Consider the following 23,109-nt stretch of genomic DNA (forward strand, 5'->3'; position numbering starts at 1 on the left):
TGGTTTAACAACTTTACTGTACTTTAAAGAACAATGAGATGCAAATCCAAGAATTTAGGTCATGGTTGATAGTAATTACAGTACTTTTCCTATCCAACCTCTTAAGTCATAAAAAAGGACTTAACCAAGACATATAAATTAATTAACCTAGCTGATTAAGTGCTTAGTTAGAAGGAAAACCATAACAAATGTGTCCAGGATCAGGAAGAAACATTTTATGACTGCAGGTGTTTGCAATTTAATACGGCAACCCTTATACTGTACCTGCCACAATGCTCACAGCAGCTCAGCAGTTCTGGCACATACTGCAGTTTTTCTGTCTGCTTTAAAGTGCTCATATAAATATTGGGAAAATAACATTTTAAAACATGTGAGTTTTATGAAGAATTGTTGAGAGTGGGTTAAATATGCTGAGACAGAACCCATGAGGAATCGAACCATGCTGAAAACGAAGCCTGCCGTTGCTTTTGAAACTGTGTTGGTTGTAGAACCAGAACTCCTAACTAGTAGAGCTGCTTACCATAAAGAAAGCTCAAAATAACCTGAAAAGAAAGCAGAATTCAAAATATACTCAATTATTAAAACCATAACATGGTGAAAAAAAGTTTAAACTGTACACACACAAAAATCAGTTGGCCACTATTATTTATAATGCCATTCATCCATTGTAATTACAGTTACAGTAATCATAGAAGTCTTGATTTTGATAAGACCCAGAAACTGCCCAGCTATTAGAGTGTGATAAAGAGCTTCCATAATCTTCTATCAAGGATCTGGCACTGTGATCAATAGATAAGGGAATTTTCTAGTACCATAGGAAAAGGAATAGCATATTTCTAGATTCTGTTTTTGATATTCACATGGAGCACATTTGTTAAAGCTTTGGGTAAAGTGGTTATACATTATTTTCATTGGTAATGGTGGTGATACTCATTTCATAGAATGGATGATGATGTTGTAGCATAATTAATGTATTCAATTTCAAGCCTAAAGCCTAATATTATTCCTTGTATTATTTCCCTGTTACTTTTACAAAGGAAATAGAACATGTACATCATTTTCGGTAGGGTAAGCATGTTTGTATGATTCTATATACTGTATATTTAAGTAACCTATTACACCAGAAAACTGTGGAATTTTGTTATCCAGCTGAAGAGTTGAAGAATGGAGTAATGTCTTTAGTGTTTGAATATCAACTGCCCTTTATGCAGGACATAAGGTAGTGGTGTTCTCATCATTTAAAAATCCCCTGGCTCTTGTCAATACAGATACAAGAGTTTTAATGGATACATTTGTTAAAAAGGGAGATTCATTTTCACAACCCAGCAGGGGAACATCAATGACTGCTACTCTTATTAATAAATCATTTCACACAATGGCCAGTGGTTGTCAAAACTATTCCCAAACCAGCATTAATGTGGGTTTTGTAAAAAAAAGATTAAATGTGACACCAGACGTAGTCACTTAAGAATCTGTCTCAGATTGCATACTCTTACCTCTGTAGACCTTGGTTGCACTTCTGGGGAAATAAGAGTCAATTCTATAAAGATCAGCATTTGTTCATATTGAATGCTTATTCTCTTGCCTTAGGTGATGTCTTCCACTTTCTTAAAGGGCATCATTGGCTGTGATTTGGAATGCTCCATTTGAATGATGACGTGCACTGGACATTAAGATGTAGCTAATGTTTCATCATTGTTTCAACTCTCTTTCCACCCAATATACTGTATGTGGTCAGTGAAAACTCTCGAGGTTTTGTCTGGACAACACCATCTGGTGGTTTATCTATAGGGTTGTGCACAGATTTAGAAACTACCTTGTTCTAAAAGGAGCTAAAAGATCAATAAAGCCTAAGTCATCTGATGCAAGAATACATATCCTGTACATTTTTTATGCAAATTCAACAAATTCCTATCATTGTCCTCCACACACACCAGCATTAAAGGCTTATTTAAAATATACAGTATAACCCTCTTTTGTTCAATTGAGAATTCTGGAAGATTTCATCCAAATACTTTAATAGCAGGATAACAGGTTTTATTTTTAAAATATATACAGTAGGCTTTGTTTAAAATGCTCAAAATAGTTATTATTTTATATGCAAAACAATGAAAATAATGAAAGGTCAGATTCTGCGGTATGATTAAATCTTGATTTAGGAAAGATCTTCTCTGGCCTACATGGTACAGTATATAGTGGATTTTTAAAAACAGAAGTATAATTCCTTGATGATATAGCACCCTTTTGAAAATCTTGCATAATTCATTACTAAAATTGATTTTTTTTCCAAGTAATTCTCTAGCCTGAGTACACAGGGTCATTATAGCACAGTGTTCTGTGTTCATTTGTCCCATAACAATAAATCCTAGTGAGGTATTTTTTTACCTTCTTTCTTATCTCTTCAGTCACTGTACATGTTGCTTTGGACTCTTCACTGATGTGTGTGCAACCTTGATGTTCTGCCAGAAAAATTGTAGCAAATGAAATTATTTTTTATTTTGATTTCAGAGAATGTTAACTGCAAGGGATCACACACTGCAACTTGTTGGTTGCATTGCTTTCATCCTATTTTGAAACAATCTATTTAGCATCTAATAAACAATAGGAAAACAGCTCTTATCTTACAATAATGTGTATGATTTTCTTCACGGAGGGTGATATTATAGTGTATAGAAGCATTTGGCTATAAAATTGAATTGCTACATACTGTACATCAATAGTGATCAAGAAACTGAGAAAGCTTTTGGTCTAGCATATACAGTAGTATGTAAAAGCTGTGTGCCTCTTTTATAGCCTGATTGTATATTATCCCAAAGCTGTAATAAGTAGCTCTGCCCCCACAGTTTCTCTCTGCCTCCTGCAGTGGTGCGAGAGTTGCCAAGTATATCTTTCTGCACTTGCAAAGAATAGATAAATTAATTAGGAGCCTTGGGCACAATAATTTATCTGGAGAGGTGAGGTGTTTTCCAGTAGCTTTGTTGAACAAAGGTGGCTGCAGAGACAACTAACTGAAAATTTCACAGCCCAGTTGAAACTTCAGTTTGTCTTCAACATAGAGAGCAAGAAGTAAATGCTGGTACCAAGAGCCTTGAGGGTTAAAAGAATAGGATATCAATGTTTGGATCTGTCCCTCAAGTACTTGGTGAAGGATAAAATACTGTAGTCTCTCATAAGTGGTTGAACTTTGACTGGCCATATGGGTTGTTTTGGTCTTTAGTTATTTGTAAACCACCTTGTATCTCTATTTATTTCATCCTTTTTAATTGTTTTCAAGTCTAATTACTACATATTTTTATTTACAAAGATGACCTGGAGACCCATTTATACAGCAGGGCTATTAGTGAAAAGATTGGAGTGAGGTACCTTGCTCAAGGGTACAACAGAAGCATCCCACCTAGGATATCAGTAGATCTGTCCCTCAGGCACTTGTTCAAAGATGAAACAGTATCTCATATCTGGATGAACTTTGATGAGCTACTGTATACGAGTTTATTTTGGTCTTTATTTATTAGTTGACTTCTTGGGAGTATTATTATTTTTTATTGTTTTTACAGTGACTATGATCAGCACATTTTGCACACACCTACAGTATGTATTTATTTTTATTTATTTTGTTGTCTTTTGTTTTATAACTATTCTGATGTCTGTTTTGCTTGTCTTGGGCTGGACTACTGTAACACATCAATTTCCCTACAGGATTATTAAAGTATTATCTATCTACTGTATCTATCTATTCAAACTCTTTCAAACACTTAGTGCAAAAGAGTACATTGTGCCACCACTGATTCCATTCCCAATTGCTTCACAGAAAAAAATGACATTAGTATTTTGCAGATGATGGATCAAGTAAGACAGAAAACAAGATGCACCACCCTAACATGGTGGTATGATCTCTGTAAAAATCTTTTTAACAAGCTTGAATACAAGCATACATCACTCGCTAGATCATATGAAATGTACACTGACTAAGGTGAAAGTAGATGCTGAATCAGGGCCTTCAGTGTGCCTGCAGAATTGCAATGTTACTGTCAAATAAATTATTAAAGTGACATTATTAAACTATAAAATAAAGTACAAACCAGTACCACATACCGATAATGTGATCTGTGCTTCTGAATTTACAACAGTAATATAGTGCATATAAAAAAGAGATTTCATCTGAAATGACAGTTCCAAAGCTTTTTTTTTTTACTTTAAAGGGCTTTTTGACATCGTCGTGAAAAGAACTGGTTACAGCAGTATGAACTGAAAACATAGCAGATAAGCTTGGATAATGCAAAACTTCTGTAACCCATTAATTTTGTTTGTTTTCTGTGTATTAAAGTAAGATAATAGAAGACAGTGTAATGCTGCCTGTATACTACTGTATGTACTGTATGTGTTGTATGTGCTGTATACAAAAAGGAACAACAATTTATTGTACAATATCCACAGTATATTTGTTGTTGCTTCCTATATACTGTATGTTCTTAAAGGATTTTGCATTGATGATAGCCCAGAATTATATTCTACTAATAATAATCAGAGTAATTGTGTATTGTTCTGTTACCAATAATCAATTATCAGATCGCATGAATGATCCTTTCCCCCCAATGCTTAGTCAACTAAGCTTGGGCCAGTCAAACAGACACCCCATTATCCTTATTATTATGCATTTATCCAAGGTAACCTTGGATGGGCTCAAGTATTAGCTCTAAAGCCTACGGTGGTTTGCTCATCTTACACAGCATTGATATATATGTAGGCTGCAAGATTAACATCCCTGAGGACAGACAGACAGTTCTTACACTAAACGGTCCTGAGCAAAGATTCTAGGCATGCTGGTTTTATCCTCCCTACTCTGTGGTTTCAATTATCAGATTGCAGGGCTGCTGGATACATGCTGCTTTCCCCCTAATGCTCAGATAGACTCAGCTGAGCTAACACCAGCTCCTCCAAAACAACATGGGAGTTCTGTTCCAGCATGAGTGACAGCCTCCAGTGTGTCTTTCTTATCTCCAGTAACAGAATCTTATGCAAAACATGTATGTCCTGGTTATAGTGGTGGAGCATTGCGGGAAAACTGGATTATTTTCTAGAAACCACACAGTAGGATCATGGTTGCGTGAAATAAAGATCAGTGCTATGCCTGTCCACAGGTTTTTGAATTAGGGCTCTGTAGAACACAGATCTATAGATAATATTTGTGAATGCATTAAATCAGTACCACATGCCTTGGAAGTGATTAAAATGAAACATATATTGTCTAAACAACTATGATGCCCCATATTCAGCGAACTGATGCTTTTATTTAACACTATCCCTTTAAGGAACGAGTTTTGCTAAACCTCATTACTCTTTCTGTATACTGTAGTATCTGGAGCATTTTTAAATGTGGTTCAGGCTACTGTATGTGGAAAAGCTAAAAGGACATCCATAACCTGTCCAGATGTAACCTCCCTAGAATTCTTTGCATAGGTTTAGACTACTGTAGTTCCTAAAATACACTGTACAACATTTAAATCTGAGATTGTGGTCAATTCATCTAAACTCAGTTACAGAGAATTAAGAAATGGTACTCTGATGATAAAGTCTGGCATTTACTTGATCAAGTGACCCTGGTTGTTCTAATTGTTTATTAGCGCTGCATTATTAAAATATGAATACATAGAGAATATACACAAAAACAGTACAGTATGAACACAAAACCCTTTCTTCCACATTGTCCTTCACAAATCCTTCTGCGCCATCTCCACATTTGCAGTTACCAGTGCATTTTTACACCTGTGTGTATGCATAATGCAATGTTTAGAATTTGACTTCAAATGAAGTCCTTTTAAGAAGAGCCCAAAAACAAAGGATTACAGTGCCTTTTTTATAACACTGTGGAAAACATTGTCATTTTCACCATTTGTTTGGCAATTTAAATCTGTGTCTTACTTTCAGTATAGAGTAGTGGTACTGTATGTGAGACCTTTAAATTACAAAAGCTGCTTTTTTGGATTCAAATTAAAAAAATGCAGCAAAGAAGGACTCAACATAGTTTTTATTTTTTTCTGAAGCATGACAATATATTTTAATCTTGAGGAAAAGGTTTTCATAATTCTGGATACGTTGCGACTATAAAAAAATAGCATTGATTTATTTTGGAGAATGTAGAAATCAAGGAGACAGACAGATTATTGTTATTCCTTTTTGCTCTAAACTTATGATTTATGTATAATACTAGGGAGCATTTTATTTCCCTGTGGAGAAGTATTTTGCTGACCAGAGATGAGATTACAAGAGGGTGAACTTGTAGAGGTGACATGGCCTTTGTCTTTGGGTCATTTTGAAATGGTGAGGGATAATATTGGCTTCAGCTGTAAACATTGTCCTTTTTATTATTTTTCTTCTTCGTGTGATGGGAAAGCGTTTCCGTTTCAAAAGTTATTTTTATTACTACCATAATAGCATAAGCGTTTAAGAATAAGTTTTAAATGGTATGTCTTTTTTTTTGCTAGTGGCTGTTGTCAAACGTTTCTTTAAAAAAGACTTTGGTTTTGACAAAAGACAAATCGTTGGAAATTGCACCTACTAAAATTGGTATCTCTATAATTTCCCCTTCTCCTAGCTAACTGCTTCTGTATACTATGAAATAAATTGTTATCAATGTGAAACAAACTGAGGTGACACTCTGTTTCACAGAAAGCCTTCCAGAAATGCATTGCATTGCTAGCCCATTTCTACATTGCTGAGACTGACAGAAGGAGGCTTTGAAGAACTTCAAAGCATTATACAGAGTATCCCAGAACAAATGAAAATAAAACTAAACACACAAAAAAATGAGCATCTGAAGACCATTATGCTAAAAATAAAATATAAATTATTATTTTTTCCATGCTAATAATACAATTCCCCTTAACACCTCCCAAAAGAAGAGAGCAGTGGCATGCTATGTGGAAGAAACCCTTTATTTCAGCTTAGATGTTTCCCAGTTTTACTTGAAAGAAATTCCAATGACATAAAGAGTGTAAATTATTCACACAGGAAGGAAGGAGATTGTAGTTGGAACCGCTAGAGAGAAGCAAGCAAACTATCAAGCATATGGTGGATGTGTGGGAGTATTTGTGCAGCGGAGAGCTCTTTAATCTCAGAAGGTGTAAGATTTCTGAAAAGCAGTGAAAATATTGCAAAATTCAGTTTTTCACGCCAGGACTAGGATGCTGTGATGCACTTAACAAATTGATTGGTATATTTAATTAAAAAATGACAATCATGAAAAGCCATGAGCAAGCATTACCTGGCAGAAATCTAAATCTCTCAGACTTTAGGTCTGAAGGTTCCTTATCCATTCATCTGTGCTTATTTTTTTCAAATAACTTTAGTGTCCAGTTCCTTTCTGCAGATGGTAATGCAAGGACAAACTGAAAAGTACATAATGTGATTGCCTGAAATATGCCCTTCTTTTACACACTATAACAATAAAGTGTGGAGACTTTTAAAGAAGAGGCACCAGTAGAATTGTCAGGACAGTTTAACTGAAAAGATGGGAAGACATAGGAAAGTAGCCTTTTACAAGCAATTAATTATCCATGCCATAAACTATAAACAAAAGTGTCCTGCTGAATATTTCTAAATGTTGTTGTCCTGACAATTGTTTTACAAACCCAAAGGGCATTATAAAACCTGTCCTGCACAAGGAAATATCATTAGTTATTAGTTATTATTAGTATTAATCATTAGGGAATGTTATTAATTCACCTGTCTAATCCTTTCATTTTCTATTTAAATAGCGCTACGGCTTCTGAGGCATGGATGTAAAACTTTCACTTAAACAAACTATAGTACAGTTTTAGGATGAGTCTGTCTTTATGTCAAGGACTAAAAGTTACACAAATTGATCATCTGAATAACTGCTGAATGTTTAATTGTTTACTTTTAATATTTCGAATGTAAAACTGTCCTAAATTCTTACATAGATGCCAAACAGGAATTAGCACATACTGTATATTATTCTTCATAGTCTCACTATGATAGATCATAAACTAGGTGTGGAAGCATGATGTTTCCGGTTGTTTTGTAGGAGTATTTTTTTTAATGGGCTGTTCCAGGTGACATACTTGTATACAGTAAATGTAAACCAATATACTGTAGTTTGAACTAACTACAGTAGATAATCACCTGTATAGAAAGAAGATCCTAGGGAGTAGTCATCATGGATTTTGAAATGTTAGGTCTTACCTAACCAAATTGTTAGAACTCTTTGGGCAAGAAATGTACAATAACATCAGCAATATGATGTATTTAGATTTTCAGTAGTCTTTTGATAAAGTTATTCATTAAAGATTAATTAGCTGATTACGAGTGGTAGAGAAATTCGTGTGTTTAGATAGAGAATTGCTTAATGTATAGAAAACAAATTACAGATAAGGAGTGAATGCTCCAATTTGGGCAAAGTAATTAATGGAGTACCCCAGGGAGCTGTACTAGGGCTGCTGCTATTCTTAGTTTATATCCGTGATTTAAATTCTAGCATAGCTATTAAACTAGTCAGCTTTGTATGCAAAACCAAATTAAGGAGAATTAGCAAATGAAAGCAAATGAAACTCAAATAGATTAAGATTCTATCCAAGAATGGGCAAACACCTGACAAATGACATTTAACAAAGCAAGTGCAGGATTTGTTGTAAAACCAAACAAGAGATCGAACATGGAAAAGATTACGTTAGAAGAGGCTGCTAATGAAAACGACAAGCATACAGTAAGATTTACTGTACATATTTTAGACAATGTTGAAAAGCAGTCATAAACGAAAGTAAAATGTCAAGATGTTAGTATGTGTAGTTAAGAGCATTGAATGGAAATCAAAGAATGTCATGTTAAAATTGTACATCTACTTTTACAATATTTTGACAATTTTATCTTATCTGCTCTGGAATCAGTCCAGAGAGGATTCAAGAGAAATGTGAACACATGACAATGCTTTTAAAACAAAAAACAGGACGCACTTGTTATCAAAACCATGTTATCAAAGTCAATACACTAACGTCTTTCAAAAAACAACTGGATGAGATGTACTGTTAAATTCATTTCTAACTGTTATATGGGCCATGTGGTAATCTCTGGTTTAGATATTACTATTTACAAACATAATAAATAAGCTATACTGTAAAATGCCAGCCTGATTTTCTTTTCTCCTCAGAATAATGTCACATAATCATCTATAAGAAACAATGAGAATTCATCAGGTTTCAATGCTCATTCATCTCCTACACTGACTCTCCTCCATGCACTTACATTATTTTTAATTTTCTTCAGAATGACTGATTACCTTGTTAAGTGGAACAGGAATGACCTTTGGAAGTAAAGAAGATCTAGTTTAGGTCCTGCAGGAGATTTATTACATACTCACATGAACACACACGTGCCCTCAAGAAAACATCTACCCTAACACAGAATACAAGGTCATACGTAGAGAATACATTCATGGAGTCTTTTAAATTTGTACAGATATACATTATGAAAGTTTGTTTCAGTTTGCTTGCTTTTGGCTGACAAAAATGCTTTGTTTTGTGTGATTAACAATATTAAATACCAGAGTTAAATTTCATTTTCATTGATAATTGTATAACCTGATTGTAGCTTGATAGCTTGATAGCTTAATTTATGCACAGAAGATTGTATTTATTTTATTTTATCCTCCCAGCACCCACAGAAGCCATTAAACCTTACTCAAGTTTACTTTACCCCATCTACATAGTGAGAATCAGCAATGGGGACTACCTCATTACAATACTAATTGGATTGATTCACACTGACTCTAGTGGATGCCTGAGAACATGCCTTGCGGGCTGGAACATGGCTGAAGTGAAATGAATGACATTGCTATGGGAAGAGTCGGGGAGCATTTGAAATGCAGATGCACTATTATGCTGAAACAATGGCAGATGTGGTATCCATCTTGAGCATTTACACGTTTGGAATATTAGAATAGTTAAAATTCTAATCCAAACAATATTATCATCAAGAGCCATTACTCTGAAAGGGTTTTTTTTTCCATCTTCTTGCATGAGTTAACAAAACTGTTTTTCACATGAAACTAGAAAAGTCAGAAACAAGTTAAAGAGTACTAAAAAACAATTCAGCATGGTTTCACTACATATTATCAAAAGCATCTTTACATCTTTTTGACTTTTCGATCTTGAATGACATTTTTAATTATGATTTTTTTTTGTTTAATTCTCTAGAAAGTGTGGAATTTGGACCCGTGTTTCTTCAAGAGCCAGACAATGTCATCTTTGCCTTGGATTCTGATGAGAGGAAGGCGACATTGAACTGTGAAGCCAGAGGAAACCCTTCACCCACCTACAGGTGCGCCATCATGTCAAAAGCACAATAATGTAAAAATAGCTATTCAAGTTATTTTTACTCCTAGCCAAGTCTGTTATATTCAGCATGCTTGTGTTGAAGAGCTGATTGACATTATGTGGGAATGCCCATTGGGTGTTCTGTCAAAGTAGTTTTCCACATGTACAGTATGACATATACCTTTGGCAAAACGGTATCCACTGTGGGCAGTGTCATTGAGAAGTGAAGGACAGCAGGATGCTTTAAAATGCTGCCTGTGGATAAAAGCCATCAGACAAGCATTCCTACATAAACCTGTAACTGCTAGATGGAGAAATGGGAGCTATATTTCACCACTCCCAATCAAATATTGCTGTCCAGTATCAGGGCCCAAAATATTCTTGCTGACACAAGGTGGATCCACAGATTATAAAAACTGGATCGATGAAAATGTGACCCTCTGGACTTTTTCTTTTTGCCATGTTACTTTTGGTCATATTATAGGCATGAATATACAGTCAATAAATATTATTTTGTTGTGTTTTAGGTGGTTGATGAATGGAACAGAAATAGACATCAGCGTCGATTACCATTACAGCCTGATAGATGGAAGATTGATTATCATCAATCCCAGTGAAGCAAATGATTTTGGGAGATATCAGTGCTTGGCAGCCAACAGTTTTGGTGTCATCATCAGCAGGGATGCTGTCCTGCAATTTGCATGTGAGTGACTCACTGTATACTGTAGGTTGCTTGGTGGTGATAGTGTTTAACTAGTCTAAAAATGGGGTGAAATGTGAACACTGTTCATGTAACTGTATAAATGGATTTCTAGGCTACATTTGAATATGGTATTGATCTTACTGTACATAAATGCTGCAATGAAACCTTTTATGGTATTTTTTGTTTTGTTTTTGTTTTTTTTGTTTGAAGAAGTGTTTGCAAAAGTGAATATGAAGCTCCCAAATCATTTTTGTTAGCTTTGACAGGTACTGTAGTTAAACTGACTATTTTACAAATAGTTAAATCGAAGTAGCAAAAATCAAAGTAAATTGACAGACAACAATTTGGCTACAGGAAACATAAAGCTGGTCCATCCTGGTGAGGCTCTGGTAGAGAACTCTGTGTATGTGTCCTATTAATGACAAAGGTGCCTTTACTCAAAGCTTCAGCACTAAATATGTCCAAAACATTGTTTAATTTTTCCATTTATCTCCTGGCTGTCTTCCAGTAAACCATCACAAGTTAACGAAGCATACAGACAGGCCAGGGGCAGAACAGTTGGTGGAGAAAGTATTGCTAGTTTTGCTTGCAGTTTCCCTAGAAGCAGTTGGCTATGTCATCCTTATTGCCATGACTGCAGGGAACATATGCTTGAATGCCTTTAAGCATTAATGCTTTACTGATCTGTTTCCAGAATAAAATATAATTAAAAGTGCACTTAAAACCCATAGCACATGTGCTATAACATTGAAGAGCTGTAAAGATATCACTCAAAAATAGTAGATGTAAAATTGCACACATTCCACCAGAAAAGGCAAGAGTGACACAGCAGTTCAGAAATAAGCATGTTTGTATTATGTACAATGCTCATGTTCAGCCTCTACTCAGTCCACATTTTAAGCACAGTATTGACAACCCAATCTAAAGAGACTGTTTCTTTGAAATGTCTGGTTAAATTGGATAAAGACAGCCATTATAAAATATATACAACCTTGTTTAATCTCAGGACAGTTCATTAACTGTAGGCCTGTCTAAATTCATTTTGCAAAAGTCATTAATTTTTTTTTTTTGATACAGTCCCATCTTGTTAAAAAGGGGTTGAAGCAAAAATAAATCTTGCTTTGACAGGCTGTCCAGTGAGATCAACAGATGCTGCTACCCGCTCAGTTGAGGCTACGGGCAGCTCGGTTTTAATCAGGCTATGTGACTAAACTTGAAAATGAAACTTGAACATGAAATTGCTGCCTCAGTGGCACAGTGCAAGCGAGATGTACGTTACGAGGACTGCAAAGTCAAAGCCATACATTTATATTTTTTTGTATTATTTAGTTCCATTTTAGCATTTCTGTTTTTCGGGCTTTGGCTAGAACTTGGATCTTTTATTCCCATTCGATGTACCTTCCCAGAGCTCATGTTATTGGAGCTACACAGGTCACAGAAATCAGTACACTGAGAGCTGCCCTGTCGGTGTTGCTTATCCACTGCCATACAATGACTTCTGTGCGGTAAATAAAAGAGCATAGAAACAGGCATTGAAATTGCAGAGGGGCCTCTTTACTAGTGTGTTAGAAATTACTCTGATTCATTAATGCCTTTTAATCCAAGGTTTTCACACAGTATGTATTGTACAGTATAGTATTTTTATTAGTACATTATTTTTAACAGAGTGTTTTTTTTTACTAATCTTATATTAATCAGTGATACACACTTTGGCGATACTCAGTTTATCTAATCTAGAATATTAATTTTACATCTCGTCTGTTTATTGCTTACAGTACCATGTTTACGTGTGCTTTGCTTTCGTTGAACTGTATCACAGCTCGACTGTATTCTAATGCAATATCAGAATGAAAGAAAAACATTCAGATTCTGTCTACCGTATACCATCTGAAACTCGGGACAGAAATGATTTGTTCCATTCATTTATAAGATTGCATATTTCTGAAATCTAATGAGATCATGTTAATGGCTTCGTTAAAGATGTGTACTGCAGTTGTCCGAATTAATTTATTTAGCAATAGTAAATGTTGCTGTTCTCTTCTCACCACTGTTTTTTTATAGCTTTTGCCTTTCTTTAACGGTTGCCTACATTTGTTTCTTATTTGATGTTTTCATTTTTTTAAAAAATTTTGCTGTAGAAGCCTGCTGTAGAGAAAAGCTCTACAGGGTGTTTGAAGAGCTCTGGTGCTTCCCACTTTAAGAAATGTCATGTAGACAAATTTAAGAAAGCTGTCAATGTACAGGCCAGACCTCTGTCATTGTGATTCATTATCAGAGATGATGAAATAACAAATAACAGTTAGCAGGCAGTGGGAAAGGGTTTTTGTTGTTGTTGTGATCGTTTTTTTTCCTCCTGGTCTCCCCAAAGCTTTGGACTCTTGGGTGTCTGTGACAAAACACGTGGAAGACACAGTGTTTTTCGTTGGCAAAATGCCCGGTCTAGGAAGCGTATTGCACATGGGCTTATTGATTCAGTATCCAGTATTCTTAGAAAAAGATGTAGCTGAATCCACATCTTGTAGAGATAAGGGAAATACTAACCAAAGGCCAATTCTTATCAATTTAAATTTGAACAGCATACTCATGGTCGCCAGGCTGGCAGGAATCTGAAATAACACTGCCGTTGTTTTAAAACAGTCTAGGATCTAGCAGTTCATAGCATCGATAGAAATCACACCTCCAAACCCCACACAGACTGTTTTTTTTTATTTGAAGGTTAAATTTAAACTTCCATTCGCTGCTGAAACCTGCACTTTGAAGACAGAAGGCAGGCGTGCGCTCTAGGATGTAGCCCACCAGCCAGCTTCCCTTTTCAAACTGGAAATCTAATAAGCAGATGTTGCTGAGCTATTGATCTAAGCTGAACCCCGGCAATCACTATGTCCCCATTTCTCACCTACTAAGTAGATGTCGCCGTAGAATGACAAGGCAAATTAAACCCATGTGACTTTCCTTCCCATCCAAACTCATGGGAGTGCAAACATTTTCTTATTCCTTTGGCTTAGCCAGTAACAACAATCTTCTGCATCACCACAGCAATGCATAGATCATATACTGTACACTATCTATGAAATATTTTTCATAGATTAATTCATTTGTGCTTCACAGTTGTCTATAAACTCATTCTATTCCTGACTTTTTACCTTCTTTGCAACTAAAAATTGTTTTATGATATATATATTACATTTGTTGAGAAGTAGAAAAGTGAGGAGGAAATATTACATAGTAGTACTGTAATTGTGCACAGCTTGTTCTATCCAATAAACCAGAATGACAATAAGAATGAAAAACATGAATTATTATTAAAAAATATTCAAGTTTATTTTCTAAAATTAAGGTTATTTCTAAAATTAAGGCTGAATATAGTTGAGAATACATAGTTTTTATATTTGTTATCATCAAAATAATATCTGTGTCCATCACTATACTGTACCTATATTTAATGTTTCATGATTTTTTTAGTACAAATCTATTAATAAAGTAAATGTTCTTGCAATTCCCTTTCTGGGCCTGAACCTACTGTCTTCAACCTTCTGTCTGACCTCCTTGTTCAGTTTAAAGTGATCACAACCACCCAACATCTCCTTTGCCGTGTTCTTCAGCCTCAAGACCAACAGGTGAATGGAAAAGGTTAGGTGGAGTGTTTGTCTATTGCATATTGAAAAGCTGCTGGCAAATGCGCACTGCACCAAGGGCAGTGCTGTGCTGTAAACAACCATTTGTACAGTAATTGTGCAGTTCAGTGACATGGAAAAGATATGGTTACCCTACACACCTGCCTTTTCCCTTTTATTTATGAAAATGTGTTTCTTATTATGTTAGTTTAGATCAGCAGGTAAAATTCTGATAGCAAAAGCAGGTGGCAAGACCTAGAACTGTAAAGGTTTTTACTCTGTCATTAAATCTCAATAAAACCATGCACTTATTTTTCTTAATTTGAGAACATGTTTTTCCCCCCCCCCTAGTGCTGGCACCGTAGGATGCCGACAGTAAACAATGCTATCATAAACATTATTTAATACGTAAGCTTTGAAATTCATAATATCTCTTAAAGGTCTGCTGGACACCTTAAGTCATGAACCATAACATATTGTGAAAGATCCTAGCTCCAGGTTAGATGTCTCAATGGAAATATCTGCATATTAAATACACTGATACTGTCGTAACACAAAGATCCAGGTTGGTTCTTGGCTTTATGAGCTCTATTCACCAACAAAAGACTTTATGGAACAAATATCTAGCTCACTTTAGCTGTAATTAAAGTTTTTATATAGTATGCAGTTTAACACCCCAAGCTTAGCTGTTTTCCCAGTACAACACTATACATAAATGGATGGGCGTTACAAATCTACTGCATGAGGAACCGAACAAATATGCAAAACATACTGTAAAAAGGCTTTTGTCCAATTCTGTGGCTACATGAATTGCTTCAAATACCAGTCTCTCTCTACTGCCTCTTGCAAATTCAGTAAGATTCAGTAACTCCTTTATACTCACTTTCCATATCTATGAAATTGATTTATTTTATTTTATTAGTTTTATTAGAAAAAAGGCTTGAATAGTGAGGTTCCTGGTCTGATTTGAAGCTGTTTCTTTCACTGTTCATTTACACTGTTTACTCACACAGTTAATTGTTGTTACTGAATGCTTCTCTCGGTTGTTGAAAAACAAAAGTATCCAAATTCATTTTTTCAACAATGGGGTGTTTTTAATATTACTAATGAGGATGCTTATAAATGTGAACACGTATTTACTGAGTTGTTTTATTTTTTACAATTTATTTCAAGGTGCATCTGGAGATACATGCAAACAGCAGAATGTCCACTGTACCTACTCAAACTTTTCTTTTTCTGACACTTACACCTGACAGCCTTATTGTCTCTATTTTGCTTTTATGGCACAACACCTCACAAAAGCCGCCTCTGCTTCATCCATGACACATCCATAAATTACTCCTATTTTTAGTGGTGCAGCCTGTCTCAACAATTTACAACCCTATCCCCACAACTCCTCAGCTCGCCTCTTGGAGCAATTTCAAGATCCAGGTTGTCAGGCTCCATTTTCCGTCTTTATTTTTTTTTTCTGTGCATAACAAAAAATAGAAGAAAATCTATTTTCTCATTTGGACTACAGGAGAAGGTATTGATTAGCTATAATTCATATGTCTCCTTTGAATTGACGAGTGGCTGTGTCAGGATGCTGACATAGAGAACAAGGAGGCAACAGCGACAGGGACTGATAAATCAATACCTGCCTTGGTGACAACATGTTTACTGGGCGTTCCATCACATTGCACGTTTGACAGCTCGTTAGGGCAGATCACCTTCCTCTGGCTGAGCTTAATGAACCAGGCTTTCTCCCTGATGATGGGCTTGTCTGTTGAAAATATGACCTGGCCAGGTCTATATTTTCTAATAAAAAGCACTAAACACAAAGATTGTTTTTTTTTTTCACTTTTCCTTAGGCCTGGGCCAGCTGTTGCACTCCAATAACAATCCCTTCATTTAGTTATCAATAAATTAGGGCTTTTATTGTAACCAAGTGAGCAAAACTCTATGCTCATTATCCATCTAGCCGTTTCACAGTTATGAGGAGGCAGAACCACAGCTAGGTTTGTAATTCCACTTTATACACATGCTGTTTGGCAACCACAGACAGCTGTTCCACTATCATTCAGGCTCAGTATAATGCAGGAAGCTTTGACCAGTGTAATAATAATAATAATTGCTTACACTTATATAGCGCTTTTCTGGACACTCCACTCAAAGCGCTTTACAGGTAATGGGGACTCCCCTCCACCACCAATGTGCAGCATCCACCTGGATGATGCGACGGCAGCCGTAGTGCGCCAGAACGCTCAACACACATCAGCTATCAGTGGGGAGGAGAGCAATGAAGCCAATTCATAGATGGGGATTATTAGGAGGCTGTGATTGGTAAGGGCCAATGGGAAATTTGGCCAGGACGCCGGGGTCACACCCCTACTCTTTTCGAGAGACGCCCTGGGATTTTTTATGACCACAGAGAGTCAGGACCTCGGTTTTACGTCTCATCCGAAGGACGGCGCCTGTTTACAGTATAGTGTCCCCGTCGCTATACTGGGGCATTAGGACCCACATAGACTGCAGGGTGAGCGCCCCCTGCTGGCCCCACTAACACTTCTAATATATTAATATGTGATATATATTATATATGTGTGATTTATTTACTCATTCGTTTGGCTGAAACTTTTTTCCAAAATGACTTATATTTGCACCCATGTATATAACTACGTATTCATGGAAACATTCGGATAATTACCTTGCTCTTGCTGAACGGTACAACAGCAGTGCACATCTGGAATTTAATACCTTTCTAGTTAGTCCTGAAACCTAACTACTGTTCCCTTGTATATCTTCCAAGGAACATCTTTCAGGCACATTATGAATTAAAAAAAAACTAAAACAGTTCAGGAATAAAACAGCAATGTATTTTTAACTAGTGATGCAACAAGTATACCGTATATGACATAGGAAGCAATAGTTAACAGGGCAGCTTCAGTAATGCTCTCAGTGTTCTGTATATGCCCATCAATAAATTCTGGGAGAAAAATGATGAGTAAGGAAGAGAAGTAAGAGGTTTGGTGATAGATATCTCACAAGAAACCTCTTTGGGGTTTATGGTGTGTTTTAAGAGCAGACATCTGCTATGAATTATGGGAATGAATATTAATTAGTTCTTGCTGCTTCACAATGTTGAGGACTAAACAGTCCAAAGAGACTTTTAATTCTGCCTATCTAGAGTCACAGTTTTCAGCCACTGATGACTGTTTTTTTTCTAATATTATAACAGCAGTGCCTTTACTGAAAAATGCATGCCATAATAAGTGTCATCTAAGGACATGAGGGAATTAAGAGAAGACATCAAAATTTCATAACATTGAAATATGTTATTAATCCCGTGTAGTTCAGGCTGTTAATGTCCCTGGAATTTTACGTGGGCCAAAGGGTCAGAGCTTATTCCAGAGAACCCTGGTAATTATGCTTCAGTATTGTCTTCCTACAGGGCATAGTGAAGGCATAATCGTTTTCTGAGGTATATTTTGACTGATTTTGTTTTTTGGCTTATGCCTTTATTGGTGGCTATCTACAATAAAAGCAATCTGGAAAATGTAAAAGAAACTTTGCAAAATTGCAAGTACATGTGGAGTGGAACCAACCGAGTTCATTAGAATACAATATGAGGGAAACAATAGATGGGCTGCATGGGAGGAAAATGAGTAAGAAAATAAATGATGAATTGGTAGCTCGGTGGTGGTGATTTTGTAAATCAATCAAATTAAACTGTTCAATACATGGACAAATTATATACTGTATGTAAAAAAGTAAATAATAATATTTCTTTATTAGCCCTATACAATTTCTTGCATTAGGAACTTGTCTTTTCACATACCCCAGCTTTTCTCCATGGAGACACAGACAGGGAGAGAAGCCTGGGGTCAGAGCAGGTCTGCCATTGTACGGCGCCCCTGGAGCAGTTGGGGTTAAGGGCCTTACTCAGGGGCCCAACAGAGTAGGATTCCTCTGGCGGCCGTGGGATTTGAACCGGCAACCTTCTAATCACAGGCACAGATCCTTAGCCACAGAGCCACCTCTCCGCCCCATTCCTGTTTGAAATATTCACACAGGAACTGACACTGAATGAGGACATAGTGAAGTAATCATATCAGCAGTATTATAAGGGAAGGATTAAACATGTGACCTTTATTGCTGTTGCTAAATGGAATGCTATAGCTGTTGAAATGGTTGCAATTGTTCATGCTTCTTGTTTTTTTATTATTATGCTACTATAAATGATGCTAATAAGTTCACAAAAAATAGTTCCCTAGGAAAACATTTTTATGTATTCCATTAGGAAATGAAGACTTGAACTTTGGTGTTATCTCAACATGTCTGAAAGAGAGAGAAAAGAAAACGAATGCTTCTAAAGTGCTGTGAGGTATAATTATCAAACATTCTGGTATAATGAAATATTCTGCTGTCACAGGGATAGAATAAAACTACACAGAACACAGAAATCTGCCCCAGGTTGACATTTTGTCATTTCTTTTCTATTGTATTGCAGAGCTGCAGTTGGAAATTAAAAGAGCCCTTATTAACTTGAAAAGGGATAATCAGCAATGTTTGGATTTTTTCCAGAAATAGCTCTGCAGCAGAGAAGTCTCACAGCAACTGCTCAAAAGATCCGAACACAGCATATTAATCCTGCAGCTCTTTACATTTCCTTAACTTTATTTTCAAAAGGCAAAAAACAATTTCCTGGTTCTGTTGTGTTGCTATCTCTCTCTCAACATCTAAAAACTACCTTTTGTAATTATTATGGCTGAGTCTGTTCCAGTATTGACAATACATGCTTCAGTTCTTGGTACTGTATGTTAACACAAAAATAGTGTAGTGCGAAGATGTATAAATCACAGGAGCCAGTTTTCATCAATATGGTCAAAATTCATTGAGCTTCAAAAGGTCTATTTTATTTTAAAAATCTTAAGAATGAGTGATAGTGAAAGTTCTCCACTGAAATATTTGCAGATTACTTTTAATGCAGCAACATTCCAAAGTTCATAAAACTCTCATGCCACAATAAGCTTTAAGAACAATGAAGGCATTTTAATGTTAAAGTGTTTTTTTCGTCTCCTTGATTGAATTAAGCAATTTACTCTATACTGTACTTATATTTCGAGTATTTTAATTATGTGCTGTACTTGGGTGTGACATTACTTAAAAGCATTTTTATTCAACTGCATTTCCCTTCCTTGCAGTGCAGTGCAGAAAGTGGAACGTAGTTATGTTTTGCCAAAGTTGTTCATTATTAATGTGATTTCTGAGAGAGAGAAATGTAATGAAACACATTATATGAAATGTCTATCCCATGTGATATACTGATCTTTAGAATGGGAGAATTCTGATATATATTGTCTTAAATAGACCATGGTGAGACAAAAATACAATAGAATAAAAAACCTTAGAATTCATTTAACTTTCATAAATATCACTGTTGAATAATTCACACTGAATCCATATATCTTGCTTTATGCCTAACATTTAAGATGGTGTGAATCCTTCTTCAACAAAAGTTCATATCTGAAAAGAAAATGTAATTATTAATATAGATCTTACAGCTGACAGGTGTGTTGATATTTAGTACATCCTAATTCTGGTTGTTCCTTTGATTTTAAATATATTTTATCATCTCTGTTCCATATGAGCAACTTTAAGTTTGTGAAATGACTAGTCAGTTTTATTAAATAATAATTATAATGCCAAAAGGAAATTATCACCGTTCTTTTGTGTAATATCCAGTTAACTGAAAAAAACAAAGAGAAGGTTGTTCTGTATAGCACAAAATGTAATACAAAATACAAGCCAAGAGATGGCAGTTGTACTAAGTGATAGACCACATCTAAAGTGCTACCTGCAATTCTGTTTCCCACTTTATGAAAAGGATCAAGTTGCATTAGAGCAATATTTCATTCAATCCAGGGTTTAAAAAGATGACTTATGAGGACGGACAGAAGGAACTGAATAATTTATAGTCTTCAGTATTTTAAAGGGAATCAATAATGTAGAACCAATTATCAATGCTACTGGTAATGTATTGAAACTAGTAATGCCAATTTCAGACTAATATTAGGATTTTATTTTACAAAGAGTTACTAGTGCATTGCCAGGGCATGTATTGTACTGAAGTTGGAGAACCTGAGAACATTCAAGTTCAGCTATAGGCTGGATGTTGTGATAGATTTAATTAGTGTATCAGAAGAGCACCTATGGACTCTTAGTAGTTCAGGTGGGTAGCTGCGTCAGCATGCGTAGGCTGCAAAGGAACAAGCAATAGGTTTATTCCATGCTGAAAAAAAGAAGAAAGAGAACACAACGTTTCGGCCGTGGAGCCTTCTTCAGGTGTGACACTTGTTCCTATTACTTGTTCCTTATGGACTCTGTTTACAGTCTCTTTATTACACTCTGTGCAGCTGATTCTGAGTGTTTTGTGCTGTTTGAAGTACCAGCAGAATCTGAACAAACAGCTTCCCTTTGTTCCTGCAACCAGCATTAATATTCTACATCCTAATAGTATAACTGTATAATAAGGAACAAGTAGAAGTTAATTTCACACTGACAAGTTGAAAGAGAAAAAAAATGTTGACTGTATAATATCTGACTGTATAGCTACTGCATCGGCAGAGTAAGAGTTGTTGTTTTTTTACATTGTTTTAATTAAAAAAATAAAAATGCAACACAGACTTTTCAATATTTTGGTTTGAGGTCTGGCTTCTCCTTCTCTTTGCAGACCTTGGTAATTTCAGTGGGCGGACAAGGGGAGCTGTGTCAGTCCGTGAAGGGCAAGGTGTGGTTCTCATGTGTTCTCCTCCTCCGCATTCCCCAGGTACGTGATACACTCTGCATTTACCTTGTTCTCACTGTGCATTACAACAGTTTACTGGCTTTTAACTTTTATTCGCTATGGCAACTTGCTGTATGTAAAGGTAGACTCAGTGACGGCACTGTGCATTCACTTCTCCTTTTTACAACAACAGTCTTCCTGCAAAGATTTTTTCTTTTCTTGTACAAGTGTTTTACTGATTCAGCATATTGCTGAATGGTTCAGACAAAGCAAAAACAGTTTATTTTACTGCATATCAAATCACTTTGTGCCTCCTGCTGGCATTAATACAGCAATAGCCATGTTAATGCCTGCAGAAACCCTAATTTCCCCATACAGTCTTGTAAGGACATCGTAACTGCGTGAGGCAATTTTGGGGTTTTTTGGGGACAAATTCCATCAGGGGCAGGACTGAATTAGATTTCGGTTTTCTAAATAGAGCATCAGTTCTAGCTTTTCTTTGGACTTCAATTCCTTATGTTACTGCATGTGTCGTGATAAAATGCATCTCAGTTTTGACAATACTGTTATACCTTTGAGACAGTATGTGTTTCTGGAAGGAGTGCAGGTTAATTTTGTGCTGAAAAGTTCAAATGTGGTGGCTTCTTCTGGTGTGTGGGAGAATAAAGGGGGGAATCAGAGAGTAGGGTAAACAGAGCACAAAGGGGATGTGAGAAATGAAATGGAACTCTGGGAGACAGTCTGTAAATGAATGAAGTCTAGAAATAAATGAATCAATCACTGAGAGCCGGCAGGAGGTGTGAACATAGTTTAAAAATAATTTTGACTTCTGATGTCCTGGAATCCCTGTGAATAGGTGCAGACAGAAAGGTCAGTGTAATTATGACCAGGGGAGGTACCGTGCATTAATGTGGGGAACTACTGGCTCAAAGAGATCTTTGATCCTCACTGCTCTGATCCCCTTCCTAAACTGTCCAACTACTCATTTCATTTTCACTGATGTAATATAAAATAAAGGACTTAATGTAAATGAAAGGCACTTTCTGCAAGTGGTGCAATAAATGAGATTGCTAGACAAAACCTTTGGGCATGTATACTGTAGATGTTGTTTTGCATATGTGTTTTTGCTGGAATCAGCCCTACTCTGTTTAGTGTATGCTGTTTGATAATATACACCTATCATTGTAATATCCTGTTTTATATATATTGCATCTAAACAGAATATTACAATATATATACCATGAACCTACTGTACATGTTCAACAGAGACTAACTGCACATTAACCATCAATAGAAAATGCTACAGACAAGGCTTGTTTGAGTTAATATCCTGTATCTTTGCTGCTTCTGAGGTAAAGAATTATTCACGTTTTGTCTGTCTTATTGTTGCTCAACCACTGTATAGTTCCCTCGGGACCTCCTTTAGAAATGTTCAGAGAGTTTCCGGTAGCTGAAAGACCCCCCACTGGCAACTATATCTCTATGGTTGTATGTTTAACAGAAACAAGCTACTGCACAGCTGTTAGCTAAATTCTAAACATGTACCCAGTAAGTTATTATACTGACAATTGAGAAGCTTTCAAGATGAGACACTGATGTTCAGCAAGTGAAATATTTTTTCAGTCTGATAGATATGCTAATCTAAACTTTAAAGAAATACTTGTATTAAAGAAATGGAGTAAATAACAAATAGCATAT

At 35.9% G+C, this 23,109-nt stretch overlaps 1 protein-coding gene across 5 annotated transcripts in view; it reads left to right on the forward strand.

Moving 5' to 3' along the window:
- cntn5 (contactin 5) overlaps nucleotides 1-23,109 on the forward strand; it is a 199,297-nt gene that overhangs the window by 109,353 nt on the left and 66,835 nt on the right. For all 5 annotated transcript variants that reach the window (XM_088639030.1, XM_088639027.1, XM_088639029.1 and 2 more), the window contains 3 exons: nucleotides 10,209-10,332; nucleotides 10,856-11,031; nucleotides 21,358-21,453. In XM_088639030.1, coding sequence (XP_088495156.1) covers nucleotides 10,209-10,332; nucleotides 10,856-11,031; nucleotides 21,358-21,453 — 396 coding nt within the window. The remainder of the gene's footprint in view (nucleotides 1-10,208; nucleotides 10,333-10,855; nucleotides 11,032-21,357; nucleotides 21,454-23,109) is intronic.

This window comes from Lepisosteus platostomus, chromosome 7 (assembly GCF_059453375.1).
Source record: "Lepisosteus platostomus isolate fLepPlt1 chromosome 7, fLepPlt1.hap1, whole genome shotgun sequence".
Classification (NCBI taxonomy): domain Eukaryota; kingdom Metazoa; phylum Chordata; class Actinopteri; order Semionotiformes; family Lepisosteidae; genus Lepisosteus; species Lepisosteus platostomus.